Below are 18519 nucleotides of genomic sequence, written 5' to 3' on the forward strand. Positions count from 1 at the left end.
TCTCATTTGTCCTTTTCTTTTTCCAATCTTCTTTACAACTTACAAAACTCAACCCTTTTGGATTGTTTCACATTCTAGGATTCTGAGTTTTTAACTTTTTACAAAGGGTCACATACATGTTATATTATGTATTTGACTTATGTTGTGTGTAATATTTGCAACACAGTCTAGAATTTTTATAGATCCATCTTTTTATGCAAAAAAAGTCCCTCCATTTTCCATAAAGCTTCAAGATTTGGTAACCTTTCTTCTCACATTAGAAGAAAAGAATCTCTATATTAGTCACATTGGTCAAAAAGGATAATCTTTCTTACTATATAAATGTACCTTATAATATAAGCTACTCAGTCGCTTCTCTTAAAATGGTCTTATCTATCTTAAATTAAAAACGAGTCAAATACACAAAAAAGTCATTAAATTATTTGACCTGTTTTAATATTATTAAAGACGGATATGTCCGTAATGCACAACTAATGCTACAGTATTTATTTATAGCTGTATTTATGGGGTTTGGTTTTGTTTGACAGTCACCATTATTATTACCTCTGCGCCTACAGTAAGACTGTCTTTATTTACCCTCCATATTCTCTGCAGATTTTCCTTCTTATAATGGAGTTGTGCTACTAAAAATGTAAAAAGAAGACAAATTTGTCAGCTTTTTTACCAATCTGAAATATAGAAGTTGATTTCACACTTGGGTATTGCCAAAGTTTCAATCTTGCACAATTTTTTGGCTGTTTTGAGCACAAAATAGTCCAATTTATTGTCATTGTGATCCTGGGTTTCTGAAGATGGTGGGTTTAGATTACATTCAAGATTGCAAAGTACATAATATCAGTACTTTACCTAGACATAAAAGATCAAAGAGGTATGCTATTCTTCATTTTTAATTATTTGGTTTGCATTAATTATTGTGTAAGACCGTCTTACAGTCACCGAAGGAATCGTCTTACACTGTGAAACCGTCCTAGTGGTGTTGGTGTGAGTGTGTGCATCAATTGAGTTATTGTGTTGAAATTGATGTAGGGAATTAAAGGGACAACATGTTAAGGAAGCACATTAAATTCTTCTTCTTGCAGTGTCATCCACATTTACTGATCACATTAATTACTTGAATTTGGTAGCCTTCATAAATTACTTGATTGGTATAAATTAATTGCTTCTGCAGAAAGGATATAGGTCGCCCAAATAGGCAAAAATATGGGATTCTGTTCTGAAATAGTTTAATCTTTTGTTTTTACTCAAAATCTCATTTAAAACCGTCAAGACGGTCTCTTTTCATGCTCTGTGGTTCATTTAATGATATAGTTATGATGACTAAGTTGTAAGTTTAAGACCGTCTTAAGAAAGACTAACTCGTGTTCTTAAATGTGAATCAAAGTTAGGATAATGGAACTTAGGAAGCTATAAAAGAGCATTGTAAAGTAATGTGAGATTGATGTCTTTTCTCTTTGTTATAAAAAGAATTTAACAAAGTTAAAGTAGAATATCTTGTATATTGTGTTTATGCACGAGGAAAGTTTGTTGATAGTAGGAAAAAATGCTTCTGGAATCAAATTCAACTAGTTTACTTTGCTAAAATCTCTCTAATTTTGTGTTTTTCTCCTTTTTTTGGTCAGCTTTCCGGATAAAAGACGAGTCGAAAGTGGCTTAGATGATTCTCTTGTAGAGTCTCCTCGCTTAAAATTGGTAAAGCTATGCTTGCTTTTCTTTAATTACTCTTCTTTTTATTATAGTTTTGTGATTATTTCCACATTTCCTTAAAGCTTAATTTATGTTGGGTTATGATTGTTTTACTGTTGTTTGACTAATATGATTAACTTTCATGAATATGCATGGAATCCTTTTTTTCATAGATTATGATGATGTGCACTTTTTTGTTTTCTCTTTGCTTGTGCTTTTCTTTCCTCTTTACAAAATGCCAGCTTTTCCTTTTCATGTCACTTGTTAACAATTTTATGGGTTTTGAGTGGTCTTATGTTAATGGTCTTATGTTAAGACGGTCTTAAGCAAGACAAAGGAGATTTCGGGATTGATGGTAGTGTTACATACAGTATATTTTGGGCTTTGTTATATCATTTGGTTAGTGTAATGCTCTTTGTTCTGAAACTTCCCTTGGTTATGTTACCAGGACATGGGAAAACTGAAAGGCTTAAAAACTAACAAGCAGCAATCGCCAAGGCTGGAAACGCAAAATTCTCTGAAACAAGAGGTATGTTATAATGTTTCTGCAGTTTCATAAACATATTTTGTGAGAGTCCTTTCTTCGTCCTGGTTTCTGTTTTTCTCAGGCTGTAAACTTCTGATTTTCAATTTTTCTATTGCTTGTAGATTATACTGCTCGAGAAAAGGTTGCAAAATCAATTTGCTGTCCGCCGCACTTTAGAAAATGCATTGGGTTCAAGCTCATTGCCTTATGAGACGACTGAACCTTCCGCGGTCCCTAAGGTAGGAGCTCTGCTGTCATGACTGGCCTGAGAAAGTTTTCTTCAACTTTAGTCAAATTTGCACTTGTGATTTCTTGTTGGTTATTGATTGTTGAAACATGAATGCTTATTGATCTATTGGTTTCGGATGTTACTGGTTTATGTTACCATCTAGGCTCCCGTAACCCCGCCTTAGGCTAGTGCTGTTTAGGCACTGGGGTAATGTGTAATTGATTTGAGCTGAATTTGCTGCTCTTAACTGAACTGAAAGATCAAACTAATAATGTTAATTGGTTTCAGTCGGCATCAGAATTGATCAAGGATATTGCAGTGCTAGAAGTTGAAGTTGGGAATTTAGAGCGGTACCTTCTGTCATTGTATAGAAAAGCATTTGATCAGCAGATTTCCTCAGTGTCACCAGCAGCTAAGGATCAGCATATATCCTCTATATCTCCAGCTGCAAAACTTGAGAGGATATCATCTATAACTTCCAAGAATAAAAAACCTCCTTTAATAACGCCAAGGCGATTGTTTTTGGACGAAGATGCAGCGGATACTGCGACAATGGTTAAAACTTCGGTGCCTCATGAGGCTCCTAAGAGACTTTCTGACACAAAGAAAGAACCTATCGAAGACAAGAGCCTTGACTCTAGTGTCCTTCGTTGTCACTCTACTTTGTCACATCGTACTACACTTACAACAAGGCCTTCTCCAGACTCTGTCGCTAAAGCTTTGCGTGCATGCCATTCCCAACCGCTGTGCATGTCTGAGGTACCTTATAATTCCTGCTTCCTTTTCAGTTTGTATAGGGGCAGAAAAAAGTTGGTTGTACCTTAGAAAAAAATAATTTGATCTACGGTTCAACCAATTGAAAAACATTCACCAGCGGCGTTTTTTAGACAAATGACATTCATAATGCATCTATGCAACTGAATATGCATAACGAAAGAAACCTTTTTCTCTCTGCAGTATGCAGCTTCAAATGTTATAAGCCTTGCCGAGCATCTTGGTACACGTATTTCAGACCATATTCCAGAGACAGCTAACAGGATTTCAGAAGATATGGTGAAGTGTATGGCTGCCATATTTTACAAACTGGGAGAGCCACCATCCGTAAATGGCCTCTCGTCACCCAACTCGTCTTCATCCTCTATTGGTGCATTTTCTCCGCATTATCAATGTGATGCATGGAGTCCTGGGTTTGGCAAAGATTCATCTTTTGATACACGGTTAGATAACCCTTTCAATGTGGAAGGACTCAAGGAATTTAGTGGCCCGTACAGTACTATGGTCGAAGTCTCATGTATTTATAGAGAGAGTCAGAAATTGGGTGACGTGGAATTTATGTTGCAGAATTTTAGGTGAGACTCTGATCTTACTTAGACTTGCATCAGAAAATTTGCATGAAAAGACTGAACTTTACATGGGAATTTCAGATTACTAACGGTATTACCATTTTCTGTTGAAGGTCACTCATATCTCGATTGCAAGAAGTAGATCCCACGAAAATGAAACACGAAGAGAAGCTCGCCTTTTGGATTAATGTTCATAACGCTTTGGTGATGCATGTAATGGTCTAATTTATCAATAATGGAAATCTTGCTTTGTATTATGTTTAAATTTGTCTTATGATTTTTTGACCAAATGTTCACCGGCTCTATGATTCTTGATAGGCATTTCTAGCTTATGGCATCCCACAGAACAATGTGAAGAGAGTCTTCTTACTCTTGAAGGTACCAGTCTGTGAATAACTGAATATATATCTTCCTTTGAAAAAGCTGTAATATTGTAATCTTAATTAGTTGGTGTATGGTGTATGTATATTTGCAGGCTGCGTATAATGTTGGGGGTCATACTATAAGTGCAGATACAATTCAGAGCTCTATATTGGGATGCAGAATGTCTCGTCCCGGGAAGGTTAGTTTTTTTACTGGTTATGATTGTTACATGACTTATCGGATGATATGAGGATGCTTTTGAGCTTTTGTTCCGAATGAATAGTACAGAATATGTGACACCAGTTTGAACTATGGTTTAGAAAGCCATTACTTCATAAGTGACTATTCATGACACTTGTTTTGTGATTTCAGTGGCTAAGGATGTTATTTACCCCAAGGACAAAATTTAAAACAGGAGATCATCGTCAGGCTTATGCAATCGATCATCCGGAGCCTCTTCTGCATTTTGCCCTTTGTTCAGGAAGCCACTCTGATCCGGCGGTATGTCCACTTCAAAGCTATTCTTCATGTTATACGCTGAAGTGTTTGTAAATATAGATGCATATTGGCATTAATGTTCACTTCCCTGAAGATTTGCATTTGCTGTACCAGATTCGCGTATATACTCCAAAAAGGGTGTTGTTAGATCTAGAAGGTGCAAAGGAAGAGTACATACGCGCCACATTTGGGGTGCGTAAGGACCAGAAAATAGTCTTGCCAAAGCTGGTGGAAGCATATGCCAAGGATTCTAGTTTATCCAGTCCTGCTATCCTTGAAATTATACAACAATCTTTGCCTGATTCATTGAAAAAGAGTCTCAAGAAATGTCAGGTCGGAAAATCACGCAAGAGCATCGAATGGATGCCTCACAATTTCGCCTTCCGTTATCTGATCTCAAAAGAGCTGGTAAAATAATTATTATGTGACGCAGTTTGATTAGTTTATACTCGATTTATTTGTTCTTTGGCGGTGTTATTTGAGTAACAGTAATGTTAATGTACAAATTATTTAGTAGGGAGTAGCTGTAGGAAGTACAGAACAGATGGTGGCTGGTCGCCGCCACTTTTGTAAATGCAGCATATTATTATCGGTTATGGAGGAATGCAAGTATGGGTGATTTGTTTGATGATTCGAAGTTTTGAACTCGACTCAACTACAAATGTCTAGCATCACACCGTGTGGCATTGAGTCAAATATGTTTTCACTTGCATATATAGGACAAACCTTTTGTTAGTCCCTAGGCATCCTCATTTTGTCTCATCTACAATCAACAACATCAGAGCCTTGATCCCAAAATAATTTGGGGTCGGCTGACATGAATCATCCTTTAGAACTGTTTATTGGTGAACGCACACCTCAAAATGTGAAAATATAGAAAAGGAAAAGATTTGAAATGACTAATTATTTGGGGATTTTTTAGTTTAATAAGGATATTGCCGTCTTAAACCAGAATTTGTGTAAAATAAGAATAAACATGTTCTTTCTCTAATGACATTGATTAGTGAAAGTACTAATCAAACAGACAAAGATTTGAGATGACTAATTATTCCAGATAATCTATGATCATGTGATTTTGGTACTCACCACAAACAAGCTAGTTTTGGTAAAAGAATATTGGGACTTTATAGCACAACCATAGGTTGCTAAAACATATAGTCATACTAGACTGGTGGTGCTTAGTTAGTTGATCACTATGTCTTGATGTTGATTCATTCACTTTAGCACACCTCCCTTTTTCAACATAAACGTAAGCAATTAGTGCCCTGTTATTTGAGGAAGGATTAGTGTTAGTGAATGGAGATGTCAATGTGATTTTAATTCGACCGTAACCTAATTTCAACACGATATTTGAAATTACATTATTAGGTGCGTGAGGACGATTGTAGGTGTCAGATGTTTTTGAAGATATAGATCAACATGTTATATGATCGGATCTAAACTGAAATTAAATACAATGTTTCAAAAGTTTATAAGTATAGATAGATAGGACATCAATAATAAAATTATGAAATTATTAAATAGCACAGAACTAAACGCTAATTCTCATACTTCATTAGTTTTACGATAGAATCTCTGATCCTTAAACTATTAAGTAAACTCATGAGGCACACTTGCTTCATATGCTAGAAAAGAACATGGGTTAGGTTGGTAACCTTTTGAGTAATCGTCAGACATAGGCAATATACGATTAAGGCAATCATCTAAAAAAGAGTTGCCTAGCTTTGCAATTTGCAAGCTTTTCAACGTCCAAATCCCAATAATACAATATTAGCCGACCACATTTTTTGGTGTTTGTCCTAGAGATTCAAATAAGCCAACTTCCTTGACATCTATTGATTTACGTCAATCATATACAAATAATTGAACATTAGCCATCAACACCTACTCAGTTGTGATATCATTCATAACGCCACTCGACAATTATAATTGTGTCACTCAAAATGACTCCAGTATTATGCGAGTCGCATTATACGTAGTAAAGATGTCTTAGCATGGTGGTTGAGATACAAGCATACCGCTATTTTTTTTTTTTTTTTGGTTTAAGCTCAATGAGCTCGCTTATAGTACACTATTGATACCGAAAGTAAGTGCAGGCCTCAAATACATATAACAGTTCAATCATTATAGACATAACAAACACACATACACACAGTCTTTAGCTTACAAGCACATACAGAGTTTCATCAGTAAAACAGGAAAAACAGGAAAAGCACACATTTTGTTTTTACAAGTTCAATAGTATTCAGGTTCAGGCACCGCCATAAGCAATGCTTTATTTATTGTTTTTTTTTAAACAAACATGATACACACACAAGTGAAGGGGTTGAGGTTGGGCTAACGACGGAAACTCCTGGTTGGGCGAGGCGCCTCGACCTCATGCTCCTGCAGCTGAACCAACTTGTAAATGGCTGCTCCTCCCAGAGCCCCAAGGGTGGGTGCAACCAGGTATATCCACATCGCCTTGTAGTTTCCTGCTGCAACTGCTGGCCCTAGTGTCCTCACTGGGTTCATTGATCCGCCACTTGATGGTCTGCAGCGCAAATTTAATTATTTACTCAGATATAACTTAGCAAGCCAAAAGTTTGGTTCACTAATTCTATACGAGAAACTCAAGGAAATGGCGTAAGACTCACCCTGCAACAAGGATGTTCAGCATAACTGTGGCTCCTACTGCAATACCTGCTAATTCTCCGACCTGTGATAAAACACGCGATAACTCATCATAAGTACTTTACAGTATATAAACCACATAAAGCTTAGTATGTCAATCTTCATTATTTCAGTATATATTTGATCAAATATATACTCACAGCTCGGGTATCAGTGGCAACGGCAGTGACAACGAACATAAGGTTGAAAGTGATGAGGAACTCCAGGGCGAATGCTTGTCCAGTACTTACAGAAGGGACAGTGACCCCACCAGACATGAAAGGGTGGAAGACACCCTTTAGAGTCAGAGAAGCCAGGATAGAAGCTGCAATCTGCGCTGCAATATAAGCGGGGACTTGGACCCACGGGAAGTGGCGGAGAGCTGCAAAGGCGATAGTCAGAGACGGGTTCAAGTGGGCGCCAGATATGTGTCCTGTGGACAGGATTATGATCATCACAGCTAGTCCAGCACAGGCAGCATTTCCGATCAATGATTCTGCTCCGTTATACTTCTGGTTCACTATAGGACCCGCTGTTGCAGCGAAGATCAGGATGAATGTCCCCACAAATTCCGCAACTAGCTGTGCTTATATACATTACAGAATTCTTAGTAAATTCTAATTTCAGAGACTAATAATGTAATTGTATAACAAATAAGACCCTGTCTAATTAGAGATTCAATGAAAGTACATGTAGGTAGACCTGTACTTGGGCCGGGCTGGCCAGGGAGCGGGCCGAGCTCTCCTGATCAAACCCGGGCCAGGGCAAGGGGAGGGGCGGGCTTGGTCGGGTCTGGGCCAGGCCAAGGGGTGCCCGGGCCCGGGCCAGGGCTGGGATATTCTTGACCCAAGACGGGCCAGTGGCGGGCTGGGCTGGCAGGCCTTGCCATTTATTTTTTTTATTTTTTATTTTTGCTAAAATGGTGGGTTGGGCTGGAATTTCAGGGTCCGGGCCAGGCCAGGGTTAACGCCGGGTCAGGCCAAGTTGCATAAAATAACGGGTCAAGGCGGGGCGGGCCGGTCAGCCCGTGCTGATGGCCAGCTCTACATGTAGGCGATGTTTGGTTCGACCTCAGCCATCCGCTTAAACCGCTTATATTACTATTATTAGCGACAACTAGCTTTTAGTTATCAAAAATTCTAAGTCGGAATTATAAAGCCAATAAAACCGCTAATCTTGCACGCTTATTATGCTGCAACATTTCAAGCATATAATGCCGGCGGAATAATCAGTTGCACGAAATAATTGTGAATGTTACGTTAGCTTAATCATCTCCAGATTTTTAATTAATGTGTTCATTCAATACGCATGTGACCCCAATTGTTGGCCCCTCCAATTGTCCATATGATGGACTACTGTGCATGTTGTTGCAAATTATTGCTTCTTCACGCCTCCTTCGTCAACTCTTAATAAGTTAATTCAGGATATTTATATTTTATTAAATATAACTACTAAATTAATAAAAATCTTAAATAGTTATCATTGAGGATATTTCTAGTTTAATTAAATACTACTATTCTAACTTGCTTTAAAAAAACTATGGAGTACTGACTTTGTCTGTGATAAATGATGCAATAATTAAAATTAAGTCCGCCTAAAGTATATACTCCATATTTGTCGACTATTAACTACTCTTAAGTTGGTATAAAGAAAAGACGATTCTAAACGAGAATTTTGTTATTTTCTATGAAATACGGAGTTCATTTTTTTTTTTTTTTTGAATTATTGGTTGGTGTTTCTACTAGAAAATGATAGAGCAAAGTCTTCCAAAAAAAGAGACGCCTCTCCCTACGAAGCTAAGCAAGTTAAAATGTCATGTGTCAAATGTCAAACTTAACACTAACTTTTTAGTAGTTCATCACTCTTTTGTGGACTTATCAACAACGACAATAAAGCAATCAACAATGAGAAGACGCCTTTTCTAATATTTTTATTGGAAATTTATTTTTCTCTTTAATTTACCCTTTTTAAGCTTTAAGCTCTTCCTATGTGCAACACTAACCAATACTTTATGTATACATTTGAACTTTATTGGAAACTTTATTCATGTTTAATAACATTTCAAATATTAGCAAAATTCTCTTAAAACCGTCTTAAATGTTAAAACAGAACTAAAAATATATTTCTAGCTAATTACTAACCAGATATGTAAATTGCTTTAAATCTAAAATTCATTTCACGCTTACAATCCTCTTAAATTACGAATTTGTATTCACAATTACAAATGACCCTCAAGTGAAATATGGAGTAGTTCTAATTTGTATTCACGAATTAATCACAACCACATGATTTAATAAATAAATAACCAAAGTTTATGTAAGAAATTCAACTCTTGCGTCGGTACTAAAATAAAAGAGTGACGATTATTACTTGCTGATTTAATCGTTCGTTAGGTGTCGAAAACTAAACGGTTCAATTTCAACGTTTAATATATTACATCTCATTGTCCTTATCATAACCAATAATTAATCATGCAAATAGAACAAAAAACGATTACGAGTACAAACTAAGTCCAAATGTATCTACATTATTTCTAATACTATATTGTTCCTTTAATTTCATTAAAAATTATCTTAATCATAAATCGTCATGAAAAGTGACGTTAGTTATTTAATTAACAATAATGCCGAGTAATTGAGTACGGTAAATAACAAAATAAAGCCGTCTCACGACTGGTCGACTGATTGCGTAATATTGAGTTTCTATATCACTTTATTACACACATTTCTACGAGCCAGGATTCTCTCCATTACTTGCTAACGGACAAGATTATGTCTCGAAACAAAACAAAAGATTCGAATTTGACACTTAAATTTTCACCTTAATTCTAATTTCTACACCTCCTTTATACACTTCTCATTCTCTCTTCATCATTTATGTCCTCCATTATGCATGGCATCAAAACGACTAAATACTACAGGTGACGTCCTATCATTATCCTTTCTAAAATCGTCTCGATCAGGCTAACAAAACTACCTAATCAATAATCATCATAATTGGAGGGAAAGTAGTACAAATACTAAAATTAACGGAAAAAACAGTGGGCCCAAATATGATCACAAAATAACATGGGAGTTAGTACCTTTCGGGTGAGAGTGACATCAGGAGCTTTTAAGTCGGAAAAGCAAGACTGAAGTGGGCCAGCTCCCATACTCAACGGCCCAACTGAGAAACACTGACAACGTGGCATTGACGATCTCTCGTATGACAATGAGTCAACTCTCCTGCTCGAGAACAACGGTAACGGTGTTCCCTCTGGCGTTACGGGCATCGACACAGTTACCTCCCCGTTATTTCCCCCTCCTACTACTCCTCCGTTTTCCACCACCGCTGCCATTTTTTCAATACTTTTAAAAATAAAAATACTAAAACAATAAATATTTTTTTTTTGTTTTTTTTTTTTTTTAGTGAAAAGGGGTAATTAGTAGCTTAGATTTACATAATTGGTAGGTTTTTATAAAGTTGGATTTACGGTTTTATAAAAATGTTGGCCACCTTAAAAAACAGTAAAAAAAGATAAAAACTAGATGAACATAATCATAAGGGTAGGGTAAAAAATGAAAATATTTTTTTTGGTTTTTTTTTTTTGGTGCAAGAGAAAAGTAAGTTAATTAAATTTACATAATTTTAAGGTTTTTAATAAGGTGTAATTAAGGGGTGATAATAGTGATTATAGTAGCCACGATCAAAATAAAGGAAGAAGGATTAAATTAGAGAAATTGTTGAGAAAAAGGGTTGAAGGATCATGAAGTAAAGGAAGAGTAAAAATGGTGGGAAAAAAATGAGAGAAAGTGAAGGAGGAGGTTGTGGAGTTTGATTAAGAGAGTGAAATGATTATGTGAGGTGAGGAGAGGAGGAGAGGGGTGTGTAATGTGTTTATATGGGTGTGAAAGGGGGATGAAATTATAACGTACGATCTGGAAAGTCAAATGCATTGCATACTTCTCCCACCTTTTCTTTTTTTAATATTTAATATAAGTTCTCCATGCTAGCTCTCTCATTGGCAATTTGGCATTAGCAAATGAGTCATTTGAATCGGGTTACTTCCGGTTGGACTATTTTCGTGTTAACTACTATTATCAGGTCATTTTTAGGTCCAGCTACTTCGGATTGGTTTATTCTGTTACAGGTTATTTGGGTCGTTTTGAATTATTTCGGGTTAGGATTTTGCTTTAAATAAATTCAGTTCAGCTTCATTAGTTCAGCTATTCTCTTCACAAATTAACTTTTACTTCAGTTCAGTTCAACTCTATTAAGTTCAATTCAGCTCTAATAATTTTAGTTCAGTTCAGTTCAAACAGTTTTGGTCCAAAAGAACAGAACCATGGCCTTAAGAGTCGAGTCAATTACAATATGTAATACGGATTACTATGTCCTTGCAGCTTCGTGCGGATATGATATTCAAAGGGGAAGGGAATCAACAGTTGGGAAACTATGAGCAAGTTGGTTGGTGATCATGGATCAGAGGAAATGGCTACGAGCTACCCTTAAACTATTTTTATGGTCGCATTAATATTTCCGACATTTTAGGAGTCTCACCCTCATTTTGCAAAGATCTTTGAGATAATAAGCACATGACACACTATCAAATTATTGAGTCGTACCTTAAATAGTGATGTCAATGAACAAGTAACGAAATGTACGTATATTGAGGTTATATTATGTTTTTTTTTTAGATTTCGAGCATATCATCTTGTAAAAGGGTGGTTGATTTGATATACGCGGTTTGCAAACTGCAATAATATATATTTGGGGTTTATCCAGTGCATATTAAAGAGTTTTTTCGTCATAAAAAAAAGATATTGAACTGCATGCATAACATGCATTAACCGAAATGTGCACAAATAATAGCGTTTTCATAATTGATTGGCCGTGTTTAAATATTAAGTCCGGTCATGGGTGGTGTTATCCCTTCACAAAGCAGGCCTACCGGGCCATCATCTATCAATATTAACTTGATTAATATCATTATAATCAGTTAGTCTTGTTGAAGACGGGTCGAAGCAAGTGACGGGTAATGTTACTCACAAAACGGATAGGGGGGACAAGGTGAGGGCACCCCCATGTGCTTCCCTCTCTCCTCTATTTGGGTCATTTGTGAGAGGAAATGGTATCCGTCACTCCAAAGTGACGGATACGTGCCGTCTTCAATGAGATTTTGTGCATTATAATTGACCTATATTGGGTAGTAAAGTGTTTTAATGGAACACAAAAATATTGAAGCAAGATTTAAACAATTTTAAGTTTGAGGTGATTAATTTTAATTTTTTACTAGGAAATTAGAGTGAACAATCATCTACGTGTTAGCAAGCATACCAAACATTCCAGACATTGAGAATTTAATTTTATGATCATTGGATATTTGGATGAGTTTTATTTTTTTGTAATTTTACAACTTATACCCCGTATGAAACTTTACACAGTATCTGAGACTCATAAATGTAACCTGGGTATCATGAATTCAAATAATCATATCCGCGTTCGCAATATTGTCTCATACCGGGGTTATTAGTTGATACGGAGTACTACAGAGTATTACTTTTAAAAATGTCGAGTACATCCTTAGTCTAATTTTCTAAATATATGAGTTACAATTTAAAATATTTTGGACAATTTATGTTTTTTTTTTTTGGGGCAACTGGTAAAACAAATTCCTAAGCCATTATCATGGCCCGCCGTGCAAGTCGGTGAGCCGCTCCATTACGTTCCCTACAAACATAACTGATGGGGCATATTCTGCACCGCTGACCAAGTCAACACATTGAGCAAGGTCAAAGATATCCACAGCAAGTCAACGACTTAGACAGATTAGCCGATGCATCCCATCGGCTGTCACACTGGTCTCGGCATGATGACCTGCCAAGGGACACATACCCGCGTACTCATATCCAAGACCCCTCGGCGGCGAGTCAATACGGCCCGACGGCCTGCCATAGGTATCTCGGCCGAGGGGTAGACCAGTCTTTCCACCTGCTAGCCACTTGGCCACTTGGCCACTACGTGACAAAAGGTGAAAGCCTATAAATACTCCTCAACCTTCATTAAGGAAAAGATCCCACAACTAAAACCTAAATACGCTATTCATCTGGTAATATCTCCCTTATCTCTCTACAATACGTATCTAGCCAAGTAACACAGCTTAATCCTTTAAGTTTACTGACTTGAGCGTCGGAGTGAGTACGCTTGGCACACGGCCAAGCCCTCGCCGTTCACATTGCGGGAGAGGCCGAGAGAGACGATAGGAGCAAGAAGGATTCAACTCAAGACATTATTCTACAAGCCACGGGTGGTAACTAATAATCGCTCGGGAAATTACACCCGGAACAATTGGCGCCGTCTCGTGGGGAAAGACACTAGAAGTCGGTCACATTCATTCCCAAACAAAAAACAACAAATCAACAAAAACCCACCCAAAAAGCTAAGAAAATGTCGAAACAACAAGAGGTATTCGTGACGGACGAAACCGAATTTTACCACGATGATGTCGTCCACAAATCTGGAGTCGAGCAACCCTCCACCGGCGGAGTAATTCAACCAGAATTCGGGATGCCAATAATGCCCGACACACCGGTGCCGACCAACCAGGTCACCATCATGGGGGGGTGGTTGACGTAGCAAAGTCAAGATACTCCTGGACCTAATCGCAATACGCCCGCTCACACCGTCACGCCGACAAGAGCGGCGAAATCGTCCAGGAGGCTAGGGCCCAAAATGTGACTCCGAAAAATTTGAACGGGGCACTAGGAGAAGCCGCCCCAGCCAAGACGCCGGGGGAGCCCAAAGTGGGCGCGGTAGACCTAAGTCCTTCCCACACTCGTGGGAGGGCCGCGTCCCCGCCACACGAACGAGGCTCACCCCGAAGGAGCCAGAGGAGTCCGACTCAGCAGAGTTGGAGAAGAAGTCCAAGTCGAAGAAGGAGCCCCTCCCGCTACGAGGGGAGAAGCCAGGTTAGGGATGCGAGGAGCCGGTCGCCGCGTATCGTTCGACACGTGTTTAGGCAGCCCCTCAACGCCTACGTCCTAGAAGTCCCGGTGCCGCATAAGCTCAAGTTGCCACCTCTGTCATACAAGGGAGATAGTGATCGGCCGACCACGCCGAGGCTTTCGAGTCTTACATGTCGGTATGGGAGCGGCCCGATGAGGTGCAGTGCCGAATTTTCCCAACAACTTTGCATGGGATGGCTCGGAGCCGGTACAAAGGGCTTCCCGACGGCTCGGTGTACTATTACGCCGATCTAAAGGATGCCTTCCTAGCCCAATACTCTTGTAACAAGAGAAGAGCCGTAGAGACATCTGACCTCCTGACTATCAGACAGGAGGGAGGCGAGTCTCTCCGGAGCTATGTGAAGAGGTTTGATGGAAAGGTCCAGCAGATTCGAGAAATTAATCCCGAGTTGGCGGCCTTCGCGGCGATGAAAGGCCTCCCAAGGGGAGCCTTAAAAACGAGCTCATCAAGAGCGGGGCCCGGGCTTGAACGCCGCCGGGAAGTTGGCCGACCAAGCCATCAAGGTAGAAGACTATCACAAGACCACGGGTAGATCCCGGTGAAGCCGAACACTCGAAAAAGAAGAGTCACAGGCGGGACAATCGGGACGAAGGACGCCGCGACGACAACGGTTCGCGGTCCGATGGAAGACGCCGTGAGAATAATAGATCACGGTCGGACAGTCCGACCGGGAAACAGATTTCGGCGGGCGCCGGATGGAACTCGAGGAACGTACCATCGAGGCGGTATAGTGTGAAGACCCCTCTCGTCGTATCCCGCCGAGGTCTTCGCCCGAGCAAAACGAGGGCCGAAGTGGGAGAGACCCCCAAGCCAAAAAGTGACGGTGACACGAGCCAATCGTGAGTACCACGGCCACACCGGCCATTTAACCAACGACCGCCGCCATCCGAAGAATGCCATAGAGGAACCGATCCGAAAGGGAAGCCTCGGCAAGTACGTTGCAAAAGGTCAAAAGACTAACGCCATAGTTCAGACAAGAAGTCCGTCTTCGAGCGGATAGGAGTGATTCACGTTATCATCGGTGGCAACGAGAACGGAGGGTCCACTCATGGGCACAAACGACACCTAAACGAGCTATACCAGGCCATCAACTTTGTGCCCAACTCGGGGATCCCCCGCAAACATCCCCGACATGACTATCGGAAGAAAGGACTACGAAGGGGTCATCGCCCCTCACAACGACCCGCTTGTAGTCAATTTGGACATATCCAACCACCTGGTCAAGAGGTGCCTGATTGACACGGGCGCATACACGAACATCATGTTTAGAGAATGCTTTCTCGGCCTCGGCTTGAAGATCAAGGACTTGAGCCCCGCACCAACCCCCGTACAGCTTCTCCGGAGCCGGCCCGGTGCCGCCGGGATCAATCGACTCCGGTGAAGTTCGGCGAAAAGAACGCGGCTAAAAACGTCCTAGCTGAGTTCGTGGTCATTGACGGCTCGTCCGCCTACAACGTTCTCATAGGCCGAGTCACCCTGAGCGAGGCCGACGCGGTGATGTCCATCCGGGCCCTAACACCGCGTACGTCTCGGACCGGGGAAGCGCAGAAGCTCATCTCCAAAGACGAGAAGGACGAGGTGATCAACATCCAGATAGCTGCCCGAGGATGCAACATGCAATCCCTCAAAGAGGCAAGGAAGTCCGAAAAAGGAAAAAGCCCGTCCTTACAGCAGGAAGGCGACCTCATGGATGCAACTAGTGGCTGACTGGGGAGGGGTACCTGTGATGAGCCATTAGGACATTGACAATCTCGTAGGAATTTATGTAGCTGCGGAGGTGCCCAAAATAGCTGTGGACACCCCAACGCATGTTTTTACCTAATAAAAAAACCAGCCAAGCCTTCCATCAAAGCAAAGTTTTCACATCAGTTATCTATCAAGATACCGACGCCGGCTCACACTGTCATACCGACAAGAGCGGCAGTCGTGGCGAAGACATTAGCGCCGTCGCAGTCACCCCAAGTAGTAGACGCCACGGCAGTCACCCCAAGAGGTAGACTCCGTCGCAGTCACTCCAAGTGGTAGACGCCACGTAACACGCTATCAAGATACCGACGCCGGCTCACACTGTCATACCGACAAGAGCGGCAGTCTCCATCAAGACATTAGCGCCGTCGCAGTCACCCCAAGTAGTAGACGCCACAGCGCAATCACCCCAAGAGGTAGACTCCGTCGCAGATCACTCCAAGTGGTAGACGCCACGTAACACGCTATCAAGATACCGACGCCGGCTCACACTGTCATACCGACAAGAGCGGCAGTATCCATCAAGACATTAGCGCCGTCGCAGTCACCCCAAGTAGTAGACGCCACGGCAGTCACCCCAAGAGGTAGACGCCGTCGCAGTCACCCCAAGTAGTAGACGCCACGGCAGTCACCCCAAGAGGTAGACTCCGTCGCAGTCACTCCAAGTGGTAGACGCCACGTAACACGCTATCAAGATACCGACGCCGGCTCACACTGTCATACCGACAAGAGCGGCAGTATCCATCAAGACATTAGCGCCGTCGCAGTCACCCCAAGTAGTAGACGCCACGGCAGTCACCCCAAGAGGTAGACTCCGTCGCAGTCACTCCAAGTGGTAGACGCCACGTAACACGCTATCAAGATACCGACGCCGGCTCATACTGTCACACCGACAAGAGCGGCAGTCGTTGCGAAGAAATAGAGCGCCGTCGCAGTCACCCCAAGTAGTAGACGCCACGGCAGTCACCCCTAGAGGTAGACTCCGTCGCAGTCACTCCCACGGTCATTCCGACAAAAGCGGCAATCTCCCTCGTAAGGCGGATACCGCGACAGTAACGGCCATCGCACACTACACTCGCAAAAACAAGCAAAGTGTCTTGGAAGCGTTGAAACACAGTTGAGATACGCACTCTAAAACAGCCCCGGCTAAGTCGAGGCGGAAACAAAAGGGGCGCTCAATTGGGAATACAGGAAGACAACTCTGACAAAGATGAGATAAAGACCTCGGCCTGGCCGAAGGCGAAAGAAATGAATTATTATTAGAAGATGTCACAAGGTTACAAGTAAAAAGAATACAGACGACGGCCGTCCCCACATGGATAAGCCGAAACGTAGCCTACAAAAGTTGTACAAAAAAAAAAAGAAGAGATAGCGGGGAGGAAGGGCTGAGTAATTGGCTCCCAAACAGCTGAAGCAGATCTGCTGTAAACTTGTTCTCATCAGCAAAGACATGGCGGTATGCGAGGAGTCTGAAACAGATCTTGCTGTAGGCTTGCTCTCCTAAGCATCACGCCCGCCATCGATTCGTGAGCCGCATCTTCTTCAAAGAGCAACCCAAAGAAATGCTTTAGCGACCTCCGCCTTTGCCTCGGCATCTTCAGCTGCCCTCATCCTTGCGGCTTCTTCCTTAGCCACCCTAGCCCTCTCAGCCAGAGCTGCTTTCTCCGCGGCCGCCTCCCTCTCCATCTTCGCCTTCACCGCCTCCTTGGCCTTCTCCACCGCGGCATTCTCTTTAGCCTCGAGCTTGTCATCAAGCAGTGCTTCGAACCTGCCCCACGGGAAGGAACCATCCAGAGGGAAGAGCTCCCCGATAACTTCCCTAGCAGCATCTTCGGCCAAATCCCGGAACTGGGCGCACAGTTTGGGGAGCATGACGGTTTGGAGCATATTGATGTCCACCTCCTTTTGCTTGATGATGGCCTCTTTGCCCCGAATCACCTCCGCCTGGGCCTTAAACAGACCCCTGTATTCATCCCTCTGCTGGAGACAGAGGTCAGCACGCCTCTGAGCAAGGCTACTTTTCTCCAGCAGCTTCGCAGCCTCGGCCGCCGCAGACTCTGCCTTAGCCCTCTCAGCAAGGACCTTCTTTTCGGCGTCCTCTCCTAAGTTTTCTCTCGGCCGGGAGCGCCTTCTCGGCTTCTCCCTAAGCCTCGCTCATTGAGGAGCTCAAGCTTCGCCGACGCAGCCACCACCGCTTAGTGGCGTTACGCTCATGAACAGCCCGAGCCACGGCCTTCTCTTGCTCCCTGAGACGAGCACCGGTAGCCACGTTCCACCTCGCCGGCCTCCCTAATCGCCTTCGTGCCCTCCTCTATAAGCTCGGAGACGGAAGCCTTCGGGATGAAGGGACGGTGGTCACAATTTGACCACTAACCCGCGGCTGGGAGACGAAAGCCTTCTGGGATAGAGGGTTGACGGCGGCGCCTTGGTCACCAACCTGCGCAGAGGACCCCACCGCCAGCTGCCCGACGTGA

At 41.9% G+C, this 18519-nt stretch overlaps 2 protein-coding genes across 5 annotated transcripts; one reads left to right on the forward strand and one right to left on the reverse strand.

Moving 5' to 3' along the window:
- The first annotated feature begins 65 nt into the window (after nt 1–65).
- LOC141643733 (uncharacterized) lies at nt 66–5273 on the forward strand. Of its 4 annotated transcripts, XM_074453022.1 has the most exons (12): nt 66–238; nt 595–868; nt 1620–1689; nt 2132–2212; nt 2332–2448; nt 2727–3197; nt 3396–3787; nt 3895–3994; nt 4100–4159; nt 4257–4343; nt 4517–4645; nt 4757–5273. In XM_074453022.1, exons 2-12 carry the CDS (start codon nt 792–794, stop codon nt 5057–5059), a joined length of 1887 nt encoding a protein of 628 aa, XP_074309123.1. In that variant the 5' UTR covers nt 66–238; nt 595–791; the 3' UTR covers nt 5060–5273. The 4 variants fall into 4 exon arrangements, with proteins under 4 accessions (XP_074309123.1, XP_074309122.1, XP_074309124.1 ...); XM_074453021.1 differs by lacking the exon at nt 66–238 and having other exon boundaries at nt 523–868; XM_074453023.1 differs by lacking the exons at nt 66–238; nt 595–868 and adding an exon at nt 1187–1324.
- Nucleotides 5274–6746: 1473 nt separating this feature from the next.
- LOC141643735 (putative aquaporin NIP5-1) lies at nt 6747–11145 on the reverse strand. The gene is made up of 4 exons (XM_074453025.1): nt 10377–11145; nt 7456–7875; nt 7279–7340; nt 6747–7175 (listed from the first exon to the last, which is right to left on the reverse strand). Exons 1-4 carry the CDS (start codon nt 10629–10631, stop codon nt 6980–6982), a joined length of 933 nt encoding a protein of 310 aa, XP_074309126.1. The 5' UTR covers nt 10632–11145; the 3' UTR covers nt 6747–6979.
- Between the last annotated feature and the right edge of the window lie 7374 nt (nt 11146–18519).

Source organism: Silene latifolia, chromosome 2 (genome assembly GCF_048544455.1).
Source record: "Silene latifolia isolate original U9 population chromosome 2, ASM4854445v1, whole genome shotgun sequence".
Taxonomy (NCBI): domain Eukaryota; kingdom Viridiplantae; phylum Streptophyta; class Magnoliopsida; order Caryophyllales; family Caryophyllaceae; genus Silene; species Silene latifolia.